This window comes from Malurus melanocephalus, unplaced genomic scaffold (assembly GCF_030028575.1).
Source record: "Malurus melanocephalus ecotype Western Australia unplaced genomic scaffold, MMel_1.1 scaffold_8, whole genome shotgun sequence".
Lineage (NCBI taxonomy): Eukaryota > Metazoa > Chordata > Aves > Passeriformes > Maluridae > Malurus > Malurus melanocephalus.
The window spans coordinates 932-21,431 of NW_026623240.1; the positions used below are offsets into that span (position 1 = coordinate 932).

General features: G+C 37.9%; 1 protein-coding gene across 3 annotated transcripts; it reads left to right on the plus strand.

Moving 5' to 3' along the window:
• The first annotated feature begins 1,278 nt into the window (after positions 1–1,278).
• Positions 1,279–20,075, plus strand: FRRS1 (ferric chelate reductase 1). 3 transcript variants are annotated; one of them, XM_057373278.1, is made up of 17 exons: positions 1,279–1,353; positions 5,273–5,420; positions 8,059–8,254; positions 8,487–8,623; positions 9,258–9,352; positions 10,020–10,170; positions 10,999–11,178; positions 12,054–12,152; positions 12,673–12,820; positions 13,349–13,465; positions 14,243–14,358; positions 14,685–14,771; positions 15,697–15,794; positions 15,977–16,035; positions 16,791–16,934; positions 18,020–18,081; positions 18,186–20,075. In XM_057373278.1, the coding sequence occupies exons 2-17, from the start codon at positions 5,370–5,372 to the stop codon at positions 18,276–18,278; spliced, it is 1,833 nt and encodes a 610-aa protein (XP_057229261.1). In that variant the 5' UTR covers positions 1,279–1,353; positions 5,273–5,369; the 3' UTR covers positions 18,279–20,075. The 3 variants fall into 3 exon arrangements, with proteins under 3 accessions (XP_057229261.1, XP_057229251.1, XP_057229268.1); XM_057373268.1 differs by lacking the exon at positions 1,279–1,353 and adding an exon at positions 4,099–4,324; XM_057373285.1 differs by lacking the exon at positions 1,279–1,353 and adding an exon at positions 6,707–6,822 and having other exon boundaries at positions 5,400–5,420.
• Positions 20,076–20,500: the final 425 nt, after the last annotated feature.

Below are 20,500 nucleotides of genomic sequence, written 5' to 3' on the forward strand. Positions count from 1 at the left end.
TTCCTTCCTAATATATTAAGCTATACTGAGAACACCATGAATATTTTTCTGGTACATTAAAATAATAATTCTTAAATCTTACATAGATAGCTCTTTAAGTTCAAATGGGAAACACCTGACTGTGCTTTTCTGTTCTCTAATTTTGACATTTGTTTTTTAAGCAAAGAAATATTTACCTGATGTTATCTGAAAGCTTATATTTAGGACTGTAGTCCTGCTCTGTTATCTTTCAGTGCAGACAGAATTCAAGCCAGGGTAATTTAATCAGCCTAACATGGTGTAACATGTTGCAGAAGGACAATATTTCATCAAATGCATGACTACAGCAAGCATTTCTTCTAAAAGATGTTAAATATGAGAAGGAAGAACAGGAAAGATGATACAAGAGTGATTTGCTCTAGAGTACTAYAAAACTAGAATTCAGACTGGCAAACCTTTTGCTCTACAGCAATCAGAGCACCTGCTTCAACATTTACAGTTGAATCATCACCAAATGATGCTACCAGAAAATATAAGTTCTTATTTAGTGTTTGTCTTATTGATGCAATCATGTCTTTTGGTTATCCACAAATTTAAGTTTAGGATTACTGACAGGAAGTAGTTTGCCCCTAACTGGGCAGTGGCTCCCGTATGAACACCCAGGACCTAGGAATCAGTCCTGTACTTTGGGGCAAACTGCTGCTGCTGCCCAGTTTTTTTGAGTATCCTACCTCTGCACAAAGCACTGGCTCTCCATTTCCACTGGAGGAATTAATGTCTTATGCAATAGAGCAGCTTTGATATTTTGCTTCTGAGAAAATTTGGAACATCCTTGGATTAGCTTCCAAAGTAACTATGTACTAACCTGACAGTGCAGGAGGCAGCTTTCCATAACATCTCTGGATGGGGTCACTTTACACCTTGCTTGATATTCATTCCTCTGTGCTTATCAGTCCAGGATTGCTGCTTACAGGACTTGAAAACAGGTACAGAACAAACTTCTCTCCCTTATTCTTCTCACAACTCTCCTATGCTGGATATGCCTTTTACCAGCTCTGTCATTGTCTGACCAGTTTATTGGCTTTTGAAAGTCTCCGCAGACATTTAGGTGAGACTTGCTAAAGTAAGATCTAAAATCCCTGCAGCCATTCCCATGGAGCATACTCAAACGTGACCACATGATTCTCCCTCAGGGCCACTGGCCATGTACTAACAAGAACATTTCTACAACTCACAGTGCTGCGCATCGTCCCTCCAGCAGGATTGCTTGTGCTTTAACTCAGAGAAACTGCAAAACCCACAGACACTCTGGATCTGAACAAATAATGCATTTAGAAGCCATGAAGGAGTCAAATCAGGAGCTGCTGAGWAAAGGTGAAAGAAATARAAATGGGTTGTCTGTGAAAGGATATCTRAGATGAGATGAAAAAGGGTAGGAAAATTAGTTCCTGATGCAAGTGAAAGAGCAGAGGAAAAAAGCTGKGGGCAAAGGGGGAATTGAGATTGGCTGGCAAAGAAGCTGATAAGTGTGTGAAAGCTCTCTACAAGATTTCACTTAACCTTAGCTTCACATTATGAATTCTGTAATCAGGTCTAAAGTGCCTTAAACTGAAGCACTTAAAGGTCAATGCCTTTGCCAGCAAGCTCTTTGCTCCCTGTAAAGCAGAATAGAAACTTATCACATCTTGCAGATATAATAAAATTAATAATTAAAAAAAAAAGATAGCAATGGTCAGAAAATGTAGAAAACTCAATGAGGTTAATAATGCAGTACTTTCATTAAATAAAATATTCAAATAGTATGCCTCAGATAAAGCACTGACCCACATCACTTGAACTGGGTGAAATAATTTTACTGAAGCCCTGTATCCATTCATTTAATTGTGTTGTGCACTACATTAAGTGGAGACTCTCAAAAAAGTGACAGGTTGTGTGTCATTTTATCATAACACCTATACAGATCTGTCTCAACATTAGAGAACCAGTCTTAATTATTTCGTTTCAGATAAACAAGGCAGTAATTTTTAAAAAAATAATCTATTTAAGTCAAAGTGGATACATGTTTTGGTAGAAAGCTATGGTGCTGGTACTTCAGCTATTGTGTCAGAATAGACGTGCAAAAATTAAGTTAATTCCCGTGCAGTCGACTGCCAAACTTCGAGTGGCTACTGCCACCAGGTGGCTTGTTACAGTCATTGACTGAAAACTGAAAGTCGTTTTACTTCTAGATAAACAAGTACTTTTGTATAAATACGATTGCGAATTTAAACTTTATGTGTGACATAAAAAAGAAATTAAAAATTATTAATTAATTATTTGTTAGTAAAGAGAAATAAGAACCAAGAATGCATACTGTAGAAGGAAATTTCTAAACATAAGAGGAATACGTTAACCTAGTTTGCAAATTAACAGTTAGTTAGTAAAAAAGGTAAGTATGAAACACTGCCAAAGCTCAAGGGAAAAGAAATTATTAATTAGGGAGAACAACATCTCATYCTACATTGTGACTTTATCATCATGATGACTTCTCATGGTCAGAATTGTTTCAATAACTCAACATTCTCCTGTCTTTGGGAGGAAGAAACCCCATCATGTGCAAATTGATTTGGCAGGAAGAATTCTTCCCATCTAAGATAAAAATACTGTTATTGTTTCCCTAAATGCTGAAAACTTAAAAAATCTTGAAACGCATAGTCTCGCATGTGTGGGATATGCAAGAGAGAGGTAAGTAAATATTGGTGCCAGAACAGCCACTTTCAGAGAAAGCCCAGTATCCAGCATGTATTTGGCCAAATCCAAATGCACTTTTTCAAGCATGTCAGTATTTCAAAATAGATAACACTAGTAACAAAAAAATTATTTGATCCAAGTTATCCATCATCAAAACAATCAGATAGGGATTCAGCCTCTTTGCACATCACTTGATTTGAACTCAAGTGATGTTTTATGGCCATAACCTTGCCAGTAACAGAGCCCAATGCACATGTATATGAAACTTGTGCAAGGTCTGACCTTCAAAAAGACCACAGTTTTGCTGAATAGTTAGGTTAATAACTAAGAGGAAAGTTGATTACAAGGAACYACATAGTAACACAGCTTCTYTTCAGATCRAGCTTGTATGGCTTATTGTTTTCCRTAGAGCTTTGGGCTTAAAAAATAGAATAGTTATCAGTATAGAAGTTGGACTGCACAAAAGTTAATTTCCAAAATGATATATATTTTACTTAATTATTTCCTCGGTTCTTAAACAAAAGAGATTCTTTTCTATACACTTGGAATGAAGTCTCCTTCATTGCCACTGCTTTCAAAATTATAAGCTTTCCCTTACTTCCTAAAGTCCCTATAATATACTATGCAAGAAGACTCATCAGCTTCTTTTCATGTTAGGTAATGTGTTATGCATTTGCTACTTGACATCCTCATCCTCTGAGACAGGTCAGTAGTAGGTTACACAGCTCTGTATCTCTTCAGGCTTGCACAAAGATTCAAACCCACACCCCGGCACTCTTATGTCTCTATTTCATTTGGTTAAGCCAGACACTTCTGCTTTGCAAGAAATACAGAATTGTTATGAACACACTAACAACGGTTGCAATACACTTTACAAAGAAGATGCAATAATTGTATTTTTGTGCCACTTCATCAGCAATTGAGAACTTGAATTTTAAAGTCAGAGAAGYCTGTGTAAGCAATTGCAGTTTCTGCCAACAAAGCCCCAGTTACAGCCAGTACTTATTTGCTTTCTTGATAAGAAAGGCCTGATTTTGCAAGCCTGTATATGTGACCACCTTTCGGCACACGAATAGCATCGCGAATGAGCTCTGCAAGCTTTGACAAGGACAATCTCTCAGTAAAACTAGTTGTAAAACCAGGACGGCCATGCAGACCTCCAACCTTGGGAGGCTGCAGAGAAATCCGTGCCCTAACCCCTTTCCCCGGGGCCCCGGTTCTGGGGGCTCCCGGCGAGCAGCACCCCGGGAGGCTGCAGAGAAATTCCGTGCCCTAACCCGTTCCCGCGGGGCCCCGGCTCTCCGGGCGGGCACACGGAGCGTTCGCAGCGCGCCGATTGGCGGCTCCCCGGGCGCGGCTCCGCGCCCCGCCCCGCCCCGGCCCTCCCGCGCCCCTCAGCACCGCATGCGGGCCGCCCCCGCAGCCAGAAAAGCGCCGCTGCCTCGGGGCAGGCTTTAGTAGAGCAAGGGGCGGACTGGCCCAGCCGCACCTTTCCCCCCCTCCCGCCTTTTTCCTCGGCAGCGGTGCTGGAGAGGAGAGTGCGGCTCCTGGAGCGAGGGCGTGCGAGGCTGAGGAGCTGCTGTGGCCCCACACTGCTTTGGTTAAACTGACGCAAGTGAGTTCTCATAGTGTGGATGCTACAAGCTTTTTGGAAAGTGTATTTGATTAATAGAACATCTATAGCAGGTATGAAGCAAAGTAATATCTGGTGGCATTTTTAAAGTACCTTGTAGCTGCTGCCTGTCATGCAATATTTTTGAATTGCTTTAGAGAAAACTAAACCTGTGTGCCTTAATGAGTAAAAGTAAGCTATGGCTTATTTTAGCTGGGAGCCATACCAACCATATTCCTCTGGCATCTTGTTTGCTTCTTGTTATGTGACTATTAGTTTTTTATTTTGTTTTTTTCATTAATGTGCATAGGAGATGGCTCTATGATAACTGATAATAAATGTGCTCATGCTGTAGTTGAATTTACTTGTTGGGGTAACACACTATGGCTTTTTAGGTCAGTCTCTGACTTTATGTTCTTCATATAAATAAAAGTTTGCAAGATTAGAGCCTTAAAGATAATGTGCAGAGCAGCTGCTCAAGTAAAATAATTAAAGTAAAGAATTGAACAGGGCAAAATCCTTGCATCCTGTTCATTCTTAGTGAGATATATGGAAAAAAAGATGAAGTTTCCATATTTTTAAGATTGTTTCTTCTTGTTTTAAAATAAAGTGCCTCTTTGATAGGGAATAAATGCATAATGAGCTGTAAAATAATGCTGCAAATTTGTGTCAACTGATACTTGGAGGAAGAAGGTATCAGAAATTGGTTGTAGGTTCTCTTCTCCCGTAACTGCACCTGGAGATAATTAAATAATTACTTAGTATCAAACTCTTTAAGGTCTGGGGAAGTAAATGTGTGACAAAGCAAAGGAAGCTGCAGAGTCAGTGTTTCATTACTGCTTCATGCATTTCAGCTGAAGTGTAGGGAAGTCGTATGAAATACGTGCCTGAAGTAAAGACGCTCTTACAAACCTTAGTTTTTTTCTGTATGTATTGTTTCTTTTTTTCCAGATATGCTTCCCGGATGCGGTGAAGGTTAATGCTGTTAGATGCAAGCTAAATAGAAGAGATTACAAAGTAATATAAGTTTACTACAAGTAGAGAGCCAATGGCAGTTTTACTCAGACTTTGTCACTGTAACAGAAGGACTGGCTGTAAGGTAAGTACCTTCACTCAAATTGTTATAAAAAGTAATTTTGAAACACACAAGCCCTTGAAATTCTCTTTTGTAGAAAGAACGAGATGCTGAGGTGTGTATGTTTTGTTGTTTTGTGTGCATGGGGTGTGAATGTGTTTTACAAGTAATGAATTATTATGAATGTCAACACTAAAATTTTTTTGTCCTTGCTCAATCCAGCTGGTGTGATATGACCACTTTTAACTAAGCAGTAGAAGTCAATCCAAGCTTTTTTTTTATTATTTTTTTTTTAAATTTTTTTTTAAAATTTTTTTTTTAAACTCGGAGGGAAGGTGACTCTTGGACAGCAAGACTGCTTTCTCTTTGCTGAGGTATATTTCTAAAGGAATGGGTCATAAACCCTTTATATTAATACAGCTTATTCCCTTTCAGGTGGCTCTCTCCTTTTTTGCTTACCCTCTTGTCTGATRGTGCTCRGGAGAAAATGYCTGTGGTAGTTTTTGTGCYTTTGAATTAACAATATGTTTGCCTTGCCTGTTGTCTTATCTCTTGTTCACCTCTGAAATGAGGTTTTAATTTCACAGTATGCAGCTTATGTTAAACAGTTAATAGAAGACTAACTTCTGATAAACAGCTGATAGAAGATAATTTGTGTGAAAAGATCCTGTATTGGAGTGTAAGCATTGTGCTTATGAGCTATTAGACTACCAGGGCCCTCTTAGATGTTGATACCTGCAGGGTCTGTAGGAGTTGTTTTCAACACAGGAAGGAGTAACTTGCTGCTCTCTGTTAATCCAAATATTTTTCAAATGTCTGTTAATCCAAATATTTTTGGTCTTTTTTGAAAATTATATTAATCTCTACTTAATCTTTTTCTTCTGCTAGCTTTTGAGTTGGTTGAATCTGATAAAGAATATTTCTTGTTTCATTTCAGTCCCTACCACATCCTTTGCTACTTAAAGCGGAATACTAYCCTATTTTTTTTCTTGYCTCTGCARTATGCAGYCTTATCTCTTCTTGTTTTGAAGATTTCTCTGTTACATATAATTGTACTGAACCTTAGTTTTTAGCTTTCTATAGGCTTCTTTAAGTTATGAATAAAATCACATTGATGTAAACTTTTGACAGTTTGGAGAAGCATTGGAACTAGAAGGAAATATTTTAACAACTAGAAGTTGAAGATATGGTCATAATGTTATCTTGAATATTTGAGAGGAACTGAGTGTTGGGTTTTTATTTTCTAGTTCCTGAAACCTAAATATTCAACACTTTCTTGCCTCTGATTTTCTTCTCTTGATTGATGTAAGGTTGCTGAGGAGCCCTTATGTTGAAGTGCACATATAGCATTGCCTTGGAAATTGTGGATTTTTGGCACTGAATATATGAGAACTTTGGAGGAGTTCCTGTTGATGACTCCTATTGTGTAAGACTAATGATTTGCCTTTCTCTGCATTTGACTGCTTTTTAGGTGTCAAGAGTTCAGTCTGAAATGACWGTGTGTTTCTTATCTTCCTGTCCATCCGTGCTGTCAGGGAACTTCATAACCTGATACTTCTTATCTCCTGCTGCAAAATGGGCATGGCCCTTCCAGAAGACAGACCTGCTTGCCTGGTCTGTGTTCCACTAGAGCTCATAACTCATTTCTTGTACCTAAGGATTGAAAGGTTTATCTCTGTTTCCTGGCCTTTTGGATATGGAGACACTTTCTTTTGTGGGTTGAAGTATTCTGTAAACCACAGTACAGCTGTAAGCCCTGCATGCTACTGAGTAGCAAAACAATTATCACTGCTTTTATAGAAACAGTATTGTGGTGGAGCAAAACACTGTATGGTGAAAGCTGAGATTAGGAGTTCATATAACTTTGAGGATCTGTGGTCCTACTACCCCATGTCTTTCRTGCATACTATTCCCTTGACAAGAGTGTGACAAGTAACCCATTGTTTGACTAGTTGTCTGGAGGTCCAATATCCAAAAGGAAAAGTTCAAAGAAGGAGTCTAGTGCTTGTCTGCAACAAACGTACATATTTCTTTGTCTAAATCTTCATACCAAATTCTCACTCTTGCATATATAAAATTGATTTCTGATATTTGGCAATTTCAGTTTTCTTGCAGAAAGAAGAACTTGTTACTGGGGAATTATTTGTCATATGTGAAGAAGTAGACACGGGATGTGGAAAGAAATGGCAGTCTGTAATGATGTAAAAGTTGAAGCTATGATTAATAAAAGTGGGCCTAATACTAGCTGTGTAGTTCCTCAATACTGTCAACTTCTAGACACTGTGAAGCATACTTTAAGATCCATCTGTYCCGTGTTTAAGGAATKTGATTTTTTTTTGAGAGAGGGAACAGGAGAGGGATAGGCAAAAGACATTTTACAAGTGCAATCTAAATGCATGGAAGGAAATAATCCACCCAGTGGATGGAGGTATCCACCAACAATCCATAGATGTCCTGAAATACAGTATTTGAACATTCCTGCAATGTCTACCAGTTATTGGAAGCAGAAGTTATTCAGCAGCTGGGAGTGGTATCTTCTCATGAAGGCTTTTTCTAAACACAGTTTTGTATTTTACCATTCAACTCATTTTTAAAGATGAGTGGTGACTTGTAATGTAAATATTTTTGTAAGTAAGTGCCTGTAAATGTTATTTTAATACAGATGGAACTGCCTGATTTTGCTGTTGCTGTTTGGATGTTCGTTTGCTTCTGTGCACCTGTGGGTGGCTATCCAAATGGAAAAGTAAGAGAAGCCTGCACTAGCATGGTGCCCTGTCATGGTAGCTCTCCTCAACTGTCACCTGAGCACACCATTACAGTGAATGGGACTGAATTTAAAGCAGGGGACCACATAGAAGGTATTGTGTCAGTTCCAACGAAGAGTTTAATTTACCATTTCTTTGTATTATAGTGTGCCTTTCTTCAGTTTTCTATGCTGGATTTATCTAAGCAATTGAATCTTGTTTAGGTAATCCATTAACCATCATTCAGTACTTGTGAAATGAGCATCTGGTAGTCATTGCCATAGAAATATTTCCTTCTTCCTCTGGAGTAGAGTTAAACTTTCTTTTATTTTTCTTCTTGCTTCAGTTCATCTCTCTGGACCAGATTTTGAAGGATTTTTCATCCAAGCCCGTGATGCAGAACACCTGGATAGGCCTGCAATAGGTTCTTTTGTGTTAGCTGACCGGAGACGTTCTCAGCTTCTGACGTGTGGTCGTACCAAGGTATAGTCCAGTGCCTTAAAATGAAGTATTGGGCACTGAGGGCTTTGTACTAGACTATGCAGGAATAGGACAAAGCTAATCTATGTAATCCTATTTGAGTTCAGTGAGCCTCTTGGAAAATTTGTCCAACTTGAAGTATAGAGGCRTGACTTACTGCAGCTCTGAACTGACCTTATGAGGTGTTTAAACTWTCCTACTGACAGAAGGCTATTGACTTCTGCAGGAAGATGCAGCATTTGTAACAGAATTTTCCCTTGTCCACAATGAATGTAGTGTATTCCTAATATTAAAAGAAGTCATTTTACTGTCTCTTATTGTCAAAAAGTGGAGCATTATCTTACTAAAAAAACCTCACAATTTCTGCATAAATGCTACAGGGACCTCTGTCTCATTGCTGGAATCATTTGGGTTGAAAGTCATTCCTTTTAGCCTTGAAGTTTGTTAGTATGCCTAAATTGCAGTGTTGCACTTCACCTGAGCTGATCATGACTGACTGGGGAAAAATCAGTTGCCCTGTGGCTATGCAGTGTAACAGTGCAGTGCCTCTTTAGGATTTTGTTGCAGCCTCTGCTGAATGTGTTAACTAACAAAATGCATATCCCGTGTGTGACTCTTGATATGTGTTTGTTTCTAGAATTCAGCTGTCAGTCACACAAGTAAAGCAAAAAAGAAAGACATAAAAGTTTATTGGATTGCTCCTGGAGATGCTCCAAAACATGTACAGTTTCTGTAAGTAAACCTAGTACCAATTCTAATTTATTAAAATGCAAACAAGGGAAACCTGTACCATTGTCTGTGTCAAATATTGTCCAGCAACTGAAAAGTCATTGGACCAATGGCCTGAAAAGTCAACATCCCTTACTTGCTGCAGAGTCTACGATGATGTGGACATTTGTTTTTTAGGGAAAGCTTGAAGGTGATTTTCTTTTTTCTTTCAGGGAGAGTATAAGGGGATTTGGAGAGGGGTTCCTTTAGTCTTTCTAGTTAACTTCTCATACCTGCAATATACAGTGTTAAGAATCTTTTTCTTTGCTTGTATCTAATCAAATGATATGTATACACTCCTGTTACACTACCAGCTTTTTGCAGACTGCAGGATAAAAACAATGCAGCTCTTTTCTGAAGTTCTATTCTATGCTATAGGCATGAATGTTTCTTATATCCTCTGCATGTGGTATTATGTTTGCAAATTATTTTTTTCTACTGAGATTTAAGATATTTTCCTACTTTAATCCTACTTATAAAATAATAGAGCTCTCCATAAAGATGAAGATTTTACAAATAACTTTTTTGCACTAGATTTATTTTTCCTTTTTTATTTTTCCTTTTTTAAAGTGGCAGTCACCTATAAATGTATGCACTAATGACTCTGTGTGTGTTATGTGTTTTTTTTAAGAGCCACAGTTGTGAAGAAATACAGGATTTTCTGGGTAAAGATTCCAGGTCCCATTGTTTCTCAGCCTGATGCACTGTCCCCAACACCATCTTTGCCTGCAATATCAGAGGCTATGTCAACTTCATACCCAGTTTCCTACATATCAAAGCCAGTAAGTAAGGATAAACCTAAATCAAGCTCTCTTGTGATGAATGGAGTTTAAYGAGACTACATTGATACAGGCTATTAACAGAAAAGGGGAGATGATGGGTGAGTAAATTTGATATGACTTAAGAACATGGACAGCTACTCTTCTGTTTTAGTTGAGTTGCCTGAACTTCTCGGGGTTAAATGTTCTTGTGCTGCACACAGGTCAGAAGATTAACAGAACATTTAGAAATCAATGGTCAGAAAATATTATGCATACTTGTCATGAGAAATGAGAGAAGACTTACTTAGTCTTTACTAATCACTTCCTATTTAGCTTCTGAGCCTATSGTTGCTTTCTTCTCTGAATTCATCTGTTACTGACTTTYATTATTGAGTTTGAATGGATTGAGCCAGCATTGCTGTTTGATATAGGATAACTGTAACTTATCAGTGTATTTTCTTTRTATGTTATCAGTGGAGTTTATACCTTAAAAAGCAAACTAAAAGCTGGAGTCCCCTTAATTTCCTCTTCATMTTACAGCTGATATTACCTCTCCAAATATTAAACCAAAGGAAGTTTGTTTTTTTTTTCTGAAGTGTTTGCTGTAGTTTCAAAGATATTCTATTGTAATGTCTTTAAAGTGAAAGTTTAACTCAAATGTAGCTTGGAGTTCACCATTGTTTTACTTAGTAGTCCTAGGATAATTGTAGATGTGGTTTAAGAGATTGGTGTGTAGATGTAGATGACATTGTTGTTCCTTGTGTGCTTTTTTTCTACCATGGGTAGAAAGGGAGGAAGAGAATGGAAAGTTTCATTGCTCACAATTTGTTTGTTTGTCTAATTGTCTAGTTTAGTGCATCAGGTTGTGGAAGTATGAAGTTCTGCATTAGGAACCCTTCAAACTGTGATCCTGGAAGTGCTTCCTGTTTTTTTCTATCCTTCCAACAAGAGGAGAGTTCAGTTTTTATTGAAATGAGTGGTCCAAGTGAAGGATATTTAGCATTTGCATTGTCCCATGACCAGTGGATGGTGAGTGTTCTATTTTATTTTCCATAGTTCCTTTTGTGATGATAGTGAAGTTTGAATGAAAATGCATATGGAAAATAGAAATACTGTCAGATGTCACACAGCATGTGACTCTCCCGTAGTGCTAAAACACAGGTTGTCTCTTATAGATGGATTGTCTCTTATAGCTCAGGACTGACTAATTGCAGCAGAATTTTCCTATAAATAACTGTTACAGCAGAATTCAGCCTGTCTGACTGAAATTCCTGGTTAAATCAATTTTTATTTACCCATCCAAAAAAATCTTACCTCTGACAAGCTAAGTTGTTAGTTGAAAATAATTTGCATTTGATCCTTGAATGTCACTCCTATGCAGTCTTAAAAAATGTTTAAACGTACTTCTTTCTAACTTTCGTGTTAAAATGAAGGGATGATGTTGCTGACAAATGCATAATCCATAAGCTATTTGTTGCACAAAGGAGATGCTGTTTATATCCAAATCCCTAGTGCAGAAACATTTAGTTCTTAACAACACTTCTTTAACAGCWGTCAAGGAAAAAAAATCTTGTAATTGAAGTGGATTTTTCAATAGCTTCAACATCCATCTCTCTCTTGTCTAGTTAATTTAGTAAATCTTAAATAATTAAAGAAACTTCTGATAATGTGGTTGTTACTGTGGGARGGGAGTGTGAATCATAATGCGTATTTCTATGTGTCATCTCTTTGACTTAATGTGGCTCCTCAGTAATAATACTGATGTTTTTAATAGATGGATAATGGACAGCAACACCTTAGATATTTTTGTAGTTATCAAGCTGTTATCTTAAATCAAAGACCTTTTGAAGACTGCCAGTAGTGTTTTTATTGGGCTAAAGAAATTTTTCTTTTCAACTCTGCAGGGTGGTGATGATGCATATCTGTGTGTTAATGAGGATCACYGTGTTCACGTAAGCACTGCCCGTCTGAAGGAGCGAAGTCATCCTCTCTTGGATTCAGAGGTTTGTTTGAAATCAACCCAGACGCTTTGACATATGTAGCTTTAAAGCAAGATATTCTGCTGCTTTGTGCTTTTATTTTGCACAGCAGGTGTAAATTCTAAGGTGGATTCCATAATTCATAGGGAGACAGTGGCTGGGCTCACACTTCCTAGTAAATGTTAACTTTGAAAGTCTAAATTTAACTTGTAAAAACATTCACATGATGGGAGCTTGCTCTCTTTAGAAACTTTGTGCCTGTTGTTACTCTGTCCCTTTGCTAGAACTGCAATTGCAACTGATATATCCTGGGTTAAAGATTGTTATGAGTTGTAAAATTTGGTGATAATAGCAACCTGTATTTTGCTGTGTTGGCTTACTGACAGACCTCTTGCCTGCCAATTTGAAGGTATCCCCCTTCCCTGGATCATTCATATTCTTTCCTTCTGCATCAATGAAATTCTTGTCTTTTGCRGGGTTACTTTAAAGCCAATTACTTTGCCAATCTGAAAACACTAGGTATTAAATACTTCCTGTTTTACAGAATGCCCTTGAAGATGTGTCATGGAGGCTTGCGGATGGTGTTCTTCAATGTTCTTTCAGAAGGAGTATTCATCTCCCTGCTTATAAAGGGAGATTTAATCTGGATAACAGTTATTACATCTTTCTGGCAGATGGGGAAGCTAGTGAAGGTAAACTTGACTTATATGTTTGKTTTTTTTTGAACAGCTAAAATGAGTTAGTAACCCTTCTGTAAGACATAGCTTAGCTGAGAATTGGTGTCTGAACTAAGGTTTCCAAGTTAGAGGTGTTTAATTCAGTCACCTTTACTGCTTCTCTGGATCATGGGTTTGCTTGTGGAAGTTGTTGCAAATTTGCTCATTTATGTGTTGTGTGCTCACTTGATGATAGGAACCAGTAGTTTTTTGAGAACTGGCTAAATCCTTTTATTAAATGGCAACTAGCATCAAAGGGAATTATTCTTCATGTCTTGTGCATGTAGTGGAGAAAGGCATTTTCTGTAGCTGGGTGAGTTGGGTTTTGTACATTAAGTGTGCAGGATAGCTTAGATGACAGGTTCTTACCAGATTGTGTGTTAGCTTGTATGATTATGCTCTGCAGTCACAACTGGGCTTGCATTCATGAATAAGGAGTGGGCGCACTTACAAGTGCAGTGGCTTTTGTTAGTGGTAAATAAACCCCTTTATGTCACTGCTCAGGTGGACTAATACACAAACACCATCGTCAGCCCCTGGTCACCGATGGACTGTACAATGTCACAGGTCTTCCTCAGGATATCGGAGGTTCCCGGTCCCCACGACTTATCAAGGCTCATGGTAAGCTGCAGTTTTTAGTTTTGTCTTCCAGYTCTAGACTTGCTAGGGCTGGAGAGTTATTGCAGATTGGTCTTGTCTTTTTGGCATTTATGTTGTATGTTCTGTTGTCTAGCAAGGTCTGAWACTCTTGTGGCAGAGTGAAGTTGCTAATAATTTTTCATTTCAAGAACAGTGTTGTAAAATTCTTTTTCCCAGAAAAATGAGCCCTCACTTGCCTTTTCCCTTAATTTATAATTAGGACYTGTTTATCTCTTTCTCTCTATTTCAAGTTGGTTGTTCTAGTTGCATTTTTGGTTTTGTTCTATTTGAAATGAGAAACCACTCAGCTGGCAGTCTGAAGACAGTGAAATTAATGTTTRTTTTTTCTCCATACTAACTGGACTTTTATGCAGGTCTGTGAGAGAGCTGTCATGCATTCTTTGTCACACAGATTGTAGCAATGCATATTTCATCMTCTCATGGCTGAGTTGGTTTAGAATGGCTTCTCTCACCACTATGTACCAAGTATATTAGTATGTATGAAATGTGCAGTATCCAGAGCTGCTCTGTGGTGATGTGTGGGCAAAGTATGATTATCTTTTGCATGGATGTTTCTGTCCTCTAGCAAGAGAAAGGCTGTAAAGCTGTAGCCTGAACCAGGTGATAGGTTWGTAATCATTTGTACATTCTGACCCACATGCATATGGACTAAACTATTATATAATCATTGAAGATGTATTCACTTAAATTACTAATTTACCTTGTTGGGTTTTTTGTTTGCTTGTTTTCAATTTTCAGGAGCACTAATGTTTGTTGCTTGGATTACCACAGTTAGTATTGGTGTTATTGTTGCACGATTCTTCAAACCCGTCTGGTCTCATTCATTCCTTTTTGGAAAGGAGTTGTGGTTTCAGGTGGGCAAAATCTCTACATATGTCCAGCTGCATTTCCTAGCATTATTGTAAGCAGAATTATAAACCTGCTAGATCCAGGAAATAGACTAAACATGGTGTGACTAAACATCTTTCTTAAATCTTATGAAATGGAGCAATTGCAAACCCGAAGTTTACTAGTAAAAGTAGTTTAAAGCAGGCACTAAGGATCTTCTAACTGTATTGGTCTGTTTAATAATGTAAGGTAAATAGAGGTAAGRTAAATAGGCAATAAGGTCTATTTAATGTCTTTTATTTATGTGTTAAGAACGCTGTAGAGTTTCTAAATGCAGGCTTTACTTTTCTAGGTGCATCGTATGCTTATGTTGACCACAGTCATGCTTACAAGCATTTCTTTTGTGTTGCCTTTTGTATACCGAGGAGGTTGGAGCCAAGTAAGTGTGTACTTTTTGTACTGTTTGTTAACTCAAAGTTAAAGGTGGGACCAAATGAATGAGGAAGTCMATTGGCAACTAAGAAGTTACGACTATTTCTAAGCAAATTTCTGTGAAAGATGTTCTTAAGTAGGCTGGTGTCAAATCCTAGCAGCACAGAAGAAGAATATTGTCTCATTTAAACTACAGCTGAAAAATTTCAGTGTTTTCCTTCCTTCCTCTCTCTCCCAAATAAATTCCATGTTCACAGTTTATTTATATGTCCTATTTCGGTCTTACTATTTCCTTATAGAATATGAATTTGGGAAGAGAGTAAGGATGTGATGGCTGACATCAGCATGGTAAACCTGCTGGGAATAAGTGTTCTTGTGAACTTAGATGTATCTGCATCCAGTGATAAGCTTGGTTTGGAGCAGTAGCTACATAGAGATTGTATACGAATTGCTGTCACCTGTTCTGTTTGCTGCAAGGTGACATCAAAAATTGGGAAGTCTACAGAGTGTCTGGATTCAAGGTGGAAGAATAAGGTCATGGGTGTGAATTAAGGGAATTGAAAAAATGTTTTTGGGTAAGAGAATACCGGTGCTGGGATGAGTTATGAAATAGGCCTATCCTGAAGACACAGGATTGAGGCTGGAGAGCTCAGACTATGATTTCTATAGTTGTATTAGTCTCCCCTTCAGTTGATAGAATTTCTTAATACAGCAAAAAGGTGGGACAAACCCTGGGCAGACATACCACTGTGTCTGCTACCAAGGCAAACAATCTCCATCTGGCTGCAGGGCAGCTTGTTGTGTCCTGTTGCCTCTGCCAGTGCTKCTCCATTGCAACTTACTAATAAAAGAATGAATAAAATTTTCAACTTTTTTGTGTCTTATCTSTGTTTATATAGATACTATATTTATGAAAAATGTCCTCTGTTTAGCAAGCAGGTTTTCATCCCTATCTTGGCTGTACTGTGATGGCTTTGACAATCTTTCAACYGCTTATGGCAGGTTTCAGACCATCTCGTCATGCACCAAGGTACAACCAACTCATTAACATTTCATTAAGTTACAGCCTCAGCAATTAAATGTGACTGTTTCTTTAAAAATTCTTTTTACAATGGAAAGTTTTTACAACTGGAAAGAGCACAATAATGTTCTTTGATTTCTGCCCTCTTCCCCAAATATGTAATCAATAAAATGTGTTTCACTGTTTTGCAGGAGGCAATTGTTTAACTGGTTTCACTGGAGTACTGGTACAACAGCTAGAATATTAGCTGGTGAGTAGAAGTAATAGTTGTAACTGCCATTTAACTGATTTAAAGGAGCTTTGTTCWTTGTCTGGGCTGCTGTTTATCTAAAGCACCTGTGGAGACATCCAGTCCAGGCATGTCTGAAGATCCTTTTTCTTGTTGGCTGTCTTTTGTATGTGTTTTAAGTGGCCATTGGATACAACTTCAGAGAGAAAAAGTGGCTTTAAAACCAAAGGAATTACCAACAAATCTGAAATACCTCTGTAATGAGGACCTATTATTATCTTCATAATTTTTTTTGTCTTGGAAGATATGAGGATAGTGTTCTTACAGTAGCATAGTTCAAGGTCATTTAATGCGAGAATTTCACTTATAGACCCAGAAGCTAAATTAAATTCTATTAATGGATGCAAGTTTCCACAGGAAGCCTAAGCACTAATATTGTGTTGACTGGTCTTGTTGGTAATCACAAATACTAGTGGTTGTGTGGCTGGAATGTGGTAGGGCACTAAGCAGGTTGAAAACCATCTTGGCCTTTTCCCCATTTTTCCAGTCTTGGTCTTCACACTACCAAACAAGCCCAAAACAACCCCACCCAAACAGTCCCCTATGCCCTCCCAGAAAACCTCAACAGCTTTCAGCAGCATTAACTCTACCCTCATTCCTCAAGCAGTTTTAGGCAATTCATGGGAAATCTATTTACAAAAGCATTCAGAGCATATTTTAAGCACGCTGGCGCAATATTCTTACTGGATTTTTTTAATCTTGTTTTTACTGAATAGTGGTGACTATGTTCTTGGGAATGGATCTGCCAGCACTTGACCTGCCAGACCCATGGGACACCTATGCAATGATTGGCTTTGTAGCTTGGCATGTCGGTACTGATGTTCTTCTGGAAATACACAGCTACTGTCTCGTTCGTAAAGGTACAAACTCAGGAAAACTCCCGTTGTCCTCTTGCTTGTTGAGCATAAAACCAATGTGGGTTGAATTTCAGGAGGTGTTCTTTAGCCTCTAAAGAACAAGCTGAAAGGGAGTAACTCAAGTAATAGTGTCCTATCTTCTCTATATAAATAAATATGGAAATAAACCAGTTTTCAAGAAAAAACTGTTCTAGAAAAGTGCATTTGTGCCATTTTAAATAGTAGCTTCTCATTTCTCAAACCACAGTTCATAGGGGACTGAAATGTGCAGTCTAAAATGTGTAAGTATTCTCCGAGAACCTCTTATTTTTGGCCATAATTTTGATCCCAGATGGGTATGTTAAATCCAGKTAAAGTCATGCAGATTTAATCTGCATTTTATTGTTGACAAATTGCTATTATGCATGGCTGTTATTGCAGGAGCAAGGTTGAATGTTTGCAATTTTGACTGAATAGGGAAATTAATGTGAAATCGTGCCTCCAATAGTGAAGATGAGTGGTAACTTCATTGGAAATTGTTAGCTTCACTGGCTGGGGTCTGTGAGAGGTGACTGCACATGTGAATGACCTGAGTCTAAGGCTGAGATGAGACAGCTGCAGAATTGAAGAAGCGTGATTAATTAAGAGGCTGTATAAGGTGGCATGTAAGGAAGGACTGATTATAAAAGATGTGGATTTAAATTTAACTGCAGTAATTAGTTCCTAGAAATAGACAAATTAATCTGAAATGTTTGGACAATGARTGTTCTCATGTTGGCTAATGAAAAATACTTTTTTAATGAAACCTAGTTATCTTAAAACACAAAAGGAAAAGGTGTTAGCTCAAAACCCAGTGTTTTGTTTATTCAATCTAGCAAGAGACAAAATGTTTTTTTACTTCAATGTCCAGAATTTACTTTCTTTAGGTCAGCTACAGAATAATTTTTCATTTGTGTTGTTATGGTAGTAACAGGTTATGAAATGAGGCTTCCAAGTCCTTTACAGAYTTGATGCTCTGTAAGACAGGATCGAGACTTCTGCAGTATAAAATGATGCTCCCCCTTCCTCCTAAGGGCAGACATGACTTCTGTTTTTCTTCCCATGAACAGTTGAAGTGATAGATGAGGACAGAGTACAGATACTGCAGTCTCTCACATCTGCAGAAGCAGAGGTAAATCACAATTTGACAATTAACTACTATGAATTGGGATGATTCTTAGTTTAAGCCATGTTTCAAAAGCCTGTTCAATGACCTTTCTTTCCCTTTTCTTKCAGGGTCGTCTGTTTAAACAGATCGTGTTAACCATCTATGTATGTGGAAATATAGTATTCCTTGTTGCCTTCCTGATAGCAATCAACCAAGTATGAAATAAGTGTTTGGGGATTTTATAATGAAATACTGTGCACTTGAAAATCTACAAGGAATACTTTTTACTACTACTTTTTTTCTCCACATGTCCCTGAAGGTATAATTGAAGAATAACAGCACATGTGTGTCATACTCAGTGTTAGGGAGATCTGGAATGCAAAAACCCCTCTGTCTGCTCTGAGAGCAGTGACTTACACAACAAGCATAGGAGTTTGAGAACTTCAGTCCTTTAGTAAAACCACCATTTGCCTCCCCCAAAATACTGCTCTGTCTCATCCCTCTTGGTGCTTCTGAACCATAAAGAGAAAATGTGTTTGCAAAATATAATGCATTAAATCCCATTGTAACTTGTCCAAAACTTAAACCAGGAAGAATCTAGATGTGTTTATGGATTTTTGTTTTGCTGTCATTGGTTGCTTATGGCTTCTGAATTACTTGACTGTGTGAACAAGATGGATTTATGCCAATTGATGCTTTAATGGAAGTGAAAATATTTGCTCTGGAATGTTGCAGTTGTATTTGTGCTGTTGASCAAAACATGATTTGGGAGCTAGGCTGGCTTCAGGAAAAGCAGCTTCTGTTAGTGTTTAATGAGAATTCTTTGAGCTGGCATATCTAGAAAACAGAACTATAAGAATTCTATAACAATTCTATTGTGGAAGAATATCGCAGCGCAATTTTTAGTCAACAAAAAGGTTCTCCAGATATATGAACTACATACAAAGGATAAAAGAGACACTATTGTGTAAGTTTTTTGGTTCCTGGTTTGCCTACCATGAAATGGAATTTTAAAAATGAAACCTTAATATGCCATGGAGTTACCGTGCTTTGCAGTTGTGTTTTGTGGCTCTGAACAGCTTGCTTCTGCACATCTTTGTTTTTGTTACTGGAAAGTATCAATTTTTAGTTACAACAATTTAAAAAAAATATTTTTAGGCTAGTGCTACTAAACTAGCTGCGAATGAAGGTGTTGGGAGTATTGAATAGGATAGTAAGTAGTGAGGCCTGACTGGGTACAGACTTCTACAGCAGCAGCTCTACAAGTATGGCCAGCTCTAAAATACTTGCAGGGGTGGGCCASGTGGTGGTTCTCTGCAGTTACTAAAGCTGCCTGGTTTCTTCCTCCACCTCCCCAAGTCCATAGTGCAGCCTGTTGCATGGACAGGTAATATTTAGGAAGCTACAAGTTTGTTTATAGTCAGTGATCTTCTTGGCTGCTCAGATATCTGATTTAGCCATAAGGGCATTTATAGAACTGGGATTATTCCCTTTGTCAGCAGCAGCTGGCTGTGAGTGTCTCAGTTGAATCATCTTCCTTAAAAAAGTCCTGTGCAGTTTGGGAAAGGGGGATTATGAAGAAATGAGTCACAACCCAGGCTGAAGAGCAAGAAGCATGGGGCCAGCTGTGTGGGTGTGTGGAATTTTTAGAGAATTGTGATCTCAAGAGCCTGGGCATCTCTKCCTCATATAGTGCTGAAGTTTTGAGGGACTCTTTTGTATACTGTGAGTTTAGAGAAGAAAAATCACTCAACCTAGGCATGATTGATGGCTTTTTAAATTAAGGTTAATACCATATTCTTTCTGTAATRTAATAGCTGTACTCTGGGTTGTTTCATTTACTTGTGGCAATGAACATGGGTTTTAAAACATGAATGTAAATATCTCAATAAATGTTCTTGTCCCTTTTAGTAATGTGAAAATGCTGTTAAATGGAAACCAGAAAAGTCTTGCCTAGGMGCAAAATGGATTGTCTGTTTTTTGTAGCTGTTGTTTTATAAATTAAAGCTATCTCAATACTTCCTGGAGAAACTATTATTGAAATTGAATGTTAAAATAGTTTCACTTTTAAATGAAGTTTCTTTTCCTCAAGAAGAAAAAACAATTTCCAATTGAATACAACTTCAAAATTGGTAAAAGTGTCAGTTGCTCTGGGTAGCTTGTTTCATCACAATATTGTGTAGTTTCTTATGGGAGCCCTTATGTGCAGTATTGTAACTTAATTGGTTGAAAGACTTGCTAATTTTATCTAATTTCTGTTCACACCACCACCCCTGCCCTTTTCCTGCATGACTAGTAAGAGGAAGTAATGTGTCATTGTATTCTAGTGACTTCCAAAGTTTCTGGTGTACTCCTGGAAAAAAAAAAACAAACTGTGGAAGTGTTTGATATTGGCAGGAAAGTAGGTGATAGGTAGTTTTGTTCTACGGGCACAGGAGGCTGC